The 5,198-nt window shown below is 53.0% G+C and overlaps 1 protein-coding gene across 1 annotated transcript; it reads right to left on the reverse strand.

Annotated features, from left to right (window-relative positions):
- Positions 1 to 200: 200 nt before the first annotated feature.
- On the reverse strand, positions 201 to 1,817 carry RNF186 (ring finger protein 186). Its single transcript, XM_036351582.1, has one exon. It carries the CDS (start codon positions 1,656 to 1,658, stop codon positions 897 to 899), a length of 762 nt encoding a protein of 253 aa, XP_036207475.1. The 5' UTR covers positions 1,659 to 1,817; the 3' UTR covers positions 201 to 896.
- Positions 1,818 to 5,198: the final 3,381 nt, after the last annotated feature.

Here is a 5,198-nt window from a genome sequence, read left to right on the forward strand (position 1 = left end):
TTGGGGTTATTGGAGAGGACCGCTGCGTTTACGAGGCCTCTTATCTTTATGACAAATGCTCAAATGGAAAGCGAGACGCAATAAGAAAGAAAGCAGCACTCATAATTCCCAGTTCTGGAGTGTGGGGCAGTGCATCAGATGGGCAGCTGGGCCGGCAGGGGGGAAGCCCTTGCAACTCCAAGATTCTCTGTTAAGTCAGGGCCAGAAGACACGGAACTGGGAAATTCTGGTGGGGGATGCTGAGGGAAATTCCCAGAGCCACCCGCATTCCCTCCCCACTCCCCAGCTCTGCCAACTAAACGTGGGGGCTCCTGCTGGCATCAGAAGTACCGCTTCTTCATACAAGTTCTCTCCTTCCATTCTTGGGGGGAAGAACGGCAGGGCGACTCCATGGAAGACCCAAACTGGCAAGGCGGGTGGGCATGAGATGGGCAGCATTGGCGGGGACACAGGAGGACGTCCCGTGAGCTCTGACTTCCCAGGAGGGAAATTGTGTAGCAGCCAGAAATATGAGCAAACTACCCCAAACACAAAAACCCAGCCCCCAACCAAGCAATAAAATAAAACCAGCTGCATAAATTACAAAACAATAAAAGAGGAGTTCTGGTTCTATTGGTTCTTCGATACATTAATATTGCACTACTTTCCTCAAGGTATAGAAAGAAAAACCCGGGGCACTGGAATCAGAGGAACAGGAGCCCCCCTTGTAGTGTTCAAGTCATTTGTGCCTCCTCCCCACCCCGAACAGCTTAGCCACGCTGTCCCCGGGGCAGGCATAAGTCTGTCCTCCAAGCACATAGTTCTGGATCCGAGACAGCATCTGGCTTTAGCTTGCAAGTCTGGCTGGCAGTCCGTCTCCTGAGGGAGCAGCCTAACTTCACAGCCCCTTACCCTGTTCACTGGGAGAATATCGGGGCCGCAGAGGCACAAGGTGCTGTGGGTGCCTGGACGGGGTGCACACAGGCAACGGAGGAGATCTCGCTGTGTTTCTGCTCCCCGCAGAAGAGGGTCCTGGGGCAGGGCCGGCCGCTGCCCTGGCTGCGGGGGTGACAGCAGAAGAGGGTGGCCACCAGCAGGGCCAGGGCGATGATGAAGGTGAGCGTCCACTGCATGATCCCGGGGTAGATGAAGGGCAGGATGAGGACGATGAGCAAGGCCAGCAGGAGCAGGTGTGCCACCAGGCGCCGGGCTGCCACACGGTTGGCACTTGCCACGTCCTGCCCATCCTCTCCTGCCAAGCCGGGGTGCCCTGCTGTCAGGGCGGCGGGACTCACCAGCTCCTGAGGACAGAGCCACACTTCTGGGCACGGCCGGGCGAGCCGCCCCACCACGGCCTCCTGGTCACGCAGGCCGCAGATGAGGCCCCCGGGGACGGCGGTGGCCTTGCGGCACAGCGGGCAGGTGACGGACCAGGTGTCGTTCTGCGGGCACAGCAGGAGCTTCAGGCAGACAGCACAGAAGGAGTGCTGGCAGCCCAGCAGCTTGGGGAGTCGGGCACAGCTGTAGGGCTCCCGGCACACCAGGCACTCCGGGTCGGGACCCACGGAGCCGCGATGACCCCCAGCAGGGCCTGCGGTGTCCGTGGTGGTGGTGGCTCCTGCCGAGAGGGGCTGGGGCTGGTGCGGGGCTGGCTGCTGTGGGGCCTCGGTGCAGGCCATTCCGGGCAGGGGAGCCGGTGGGACCCGGCAGCTCAGGGCCTGGGCATGGACAAGGTGCTGCGGGACCACGTCTGACCTGAGGCGGCGTATCAAGCCTCCTTTTCCTTCTGTTGGGTGCCTGGTGATAACAGCCGTCTGGCACCGCTCTCCCAGGGCTGCTCAGCCTGTCTCTGGGCTTGTGTTGCCCTTCAATTATTATTATTTCTTTGCTAGAGTTAATCAGTAACCAGCAGGCCTGGAGACTTTGAATTACCTGATGGAAGGGCCAAAGTGGGCAGGGCCTATAAGTGAATCAGAACCGTCCAGTTGGGGCCAGGTGCCTCGGGGCAGGTGAATTCCCACCAGCACCGCCACCAGGCCACCCCTGGAGCCTTTTAACAGGCAGAGCTCTAGCCCCCAAACCCAGAGACACACCCGGCAGGTCTGGATGGGGTCTGAGAATCTACAGGTGAACATTGTCGCTCTAACACAGGTGGACTGGGGGCCCCGCTTTCAGAAGCGCTGCCGCAGGCGGTCTCGGACTAAACCTTTTGGATGTCAGGCTCTGTGGGGGCAAATGTGTGTTTGTGCTTTGAACACATTTATGAGCAGGTGGCCCATGAAAAAGAGAGATGGGAACGTGTTCTGAGAAGGTGGGTGAGGGAAGCCCAGCCGAACAGTCGGTTTACAGTTACTGCTTCCCGAGCATCTCATCGGTGCCCTGCGATGCTCTTCACATACCTAAGGACAGGCACCATTAGGGGTGTGCTGGGCACATCACATTGCACAGAACAGCTGCCATTTATCTGGCCGTCTCTGAGGAAGCCCCCTGCCGGGGGTCCTATCTGCGGCCCCTGGAATCCTGGCCCAGTAGAAAGGAGGCCCCGGGGCCTGGAAGCAGAGGCAGGCTGGGTCAGGGCAGGCCTGCTGGCTGCCTGCCAAGGGGCCTTCCACGGGGCAGGAATCTATTGGCGTCCAAGGTCGGGTTCCCAGCCTCTGGTGTCCAGGAACTCAATCTCATCAGTTTGTGTGTGGGCAATAAGCTTCCAGGAAGGTGACTCAAGTTAACAGGACTCCGTGGGACTGAGAGGCAAGCAGCACGGCAGTTAAGAAAACGTAATCCCTTTACCTTGCCCTGAACGTCAGAGGGCGGGTGGGGTGGCACAATCCATTCCCTCAGACAATTGCTTCGCTCAGGACGTGCAGAGCGATTCTTTGCTGCTCAGGTCACCTGTTGAGAGCCACGAAGATTCCAGCTCTTCTGATCCAGCTCTTCCCCACCCCAAGGGGCAGGCAGTGCCCTCTCACTTCACCCTCCCCTGGACCCTCTGTCTCGGAAATCTAATTCTCCCCATCCCCCACCATGGCATCTCTTCTCCTTAGTCTTCAGTTTGACTGTCAATTATTTCTTTCCATTCTGTTTCCCCCAGATCAAGATGAAAGGGATCTCAGGTGGAGCGCTGGGCATCTGTTTTGCCCCCATGCCAAGCACCCGTGTTTCCTTCTACAGTGGCCTGAGTCCCCTTTGGGCAAACATTGCTCCCCACTGTCATTCTGTGTGGTTCCCGGTTCTGTGGAAGCGGGAGGTGATGTGAGGCAGGGAAGACCAATCAGCATATTCTGTCCTGCGGCGATAGCCATTGCTTCAGACATAGGCATCTGATCTAAGCCGAGCCAATAAAATTCAATTCTGGGACTTGTGTTGGGTCTACTAAGAAATTTCTCTGCTTGATTTCCAAACTAGGGGATGGAACTCTGGAGCTGCCAGGACCACTGCATGCAAAGAAACTGCCTAAGAGTAAGGTCAGTGCGTGCACACACACACACATAATAATAATAATAATAATAATAATAATAATAATAATAATAAAAAAAATAGAGAGGAGTCAGAAAAAGTGCTGATGACATTGTTTTAATGCCCAGATCCAGCCATGCCTGAAGCCAGAGCTCTATCTTTGGCTTTTTCCCCGTTATATTAACCTCTAAAATCCACCCCAATATTTATTCTAGAGCCAGTGTCAGTTGGACTTCTGCCCCTTGCAAGGGAAATTGTAACATAGCAAGAGATGAAGAAGCCTTTATTTGCTGTCTGACTCAGGGTCAAACATCAACCAGACAACCAGCCTGCACGTGGCCAAGAGTGAGCCAGTGCCTGTGTGTCCCAGACTAAAAGATACGGTTTCTCTTCTCTGCTTTGACTGGCACTTTATAATGCTCCTTTCTGTTTGCTAAGCCCTGGGGAAAACTGGGCATAGGAAGAGAAAATATTTGTTGAGCTGCATTCATTTATACTGAGAAATAGAGATCCCAGTGGTCAATACGGTGACGTCAGCTTGGCCTGTGCCCCTCTTCCGCTGGCCAGCTCTATTGGAAGCCAAATAATCAGGAAGATAGCTGGGTGAGGTCGAAGTCAGACCAAGGGCAGTTACTTTGGGTTAGTGTCTAAAGAATAACCGTGTGAAATTGTTGGGAAAAGACAGTGAAGAAAATACATTGATTATAACCATCCAAATATTACAGAAATACATTAAGCGGAATGTGAACCTTTCTTTGAGAAAGTTCCATTCCCTGAGAAACGACGGCTTTTAACAGCCTGATCCTTCATGTGGCCCCATCCTACCACCTTGGGACATCACTTTGTCCCTTCCAGGTGCCTGGGCTTAACTGGCTTTATAGCTGGATATCTGGCTCCTGTCACTTTACTAGTTGGGTGGCCTTGAGGGAGTCATTTCCATCTCATTGAGGCTCCGTTTTTAAATTTGATGAAACGGAGACAAATACACTGTAGGGAATTGTGGGCGATTACTTAACCCTGCACCTCCATCCAGACCTGCTCAGGGGAGCTCAGTAATGTATGCACCTGGCTTTGTAAGTGACCTCAATGTAACTGATCCCTGCAGGGACACGAGATAAGACACTTTGGTGATCTGCTCTTCCAGTACTTTTTTTTTCTTTAAAAAAATTAAATTTGTCTTTATTGTTGAAAGTATTACAGATGTGCCCCTTTTTCTCCATTGACTCTCCCCCCATCCCCCCACCCCCAGTGCTTCTTAAGGAGCAGTGAATGTGGGCAGGATCTGGAGCACAGCCTGGAGCAGGTCTGTCCCCGGAGAAGTACACCCTGTCTCCTGAGCCTTAAAATGTTGAATTCATTTAGATTCCTCATTCTTGTCTGTGTTATATTTGTGCTTGCTGTAACATTATAATTCAAAAACTCAGAGTCCGATCCAAATCTCCAAATAAAACGTGTTTGTTTTTTAATTGCTATACAAATATGAACTCATTAATTCTCAGTACATTTTTCCCCCCTTTGAAATGCAATTTCTTTCATCCTGTGACTTCAAATACTCTGGGGGGGGGGGGGGGGGGTTATAGGAGGAGTTTGAGAAGCTCAGTCTCAAGCTGGGTTAGAATTTCACACCCGGCTACCAGTGGGGAAATCGGAGCCCAGTTCTCTTGAAATGGACCACTCAGAACTCCTCCTGTGCTGGTAACCACAGACCCACACCTTCCAAAAGACACTTTGGACCTGAGTTTTAGGCTCTGCATCAAGTTCATTGG

This window comes from Myotis myotis, unplaced genomic scaffold, assembly GCF_014108235.1.
Source record: "Myotis myotis isolate mMyoMyo1 unplaced genomic scaffold, mMyoMyo1.p scaffold_m19_p_2, whole genome shotgun sequence".
In the NCBI taxonomy this organism is placed as follows: Eukaryota; Metazoa; Chordata; class Mammalia; order Chiroptera; family Vespertilionidae; genus Myotis; species Myotis myotis.

What these genes read in the sequence shown, in the direction of transcription:
- RNF186 (XM_036351582.1), bottom strand. Translation starts at nt 1,658, where the DNA reads ATGGCCTGCACCGAGGCCCCACAGCAGCCAGCCCCGCACCAGCCCCAG.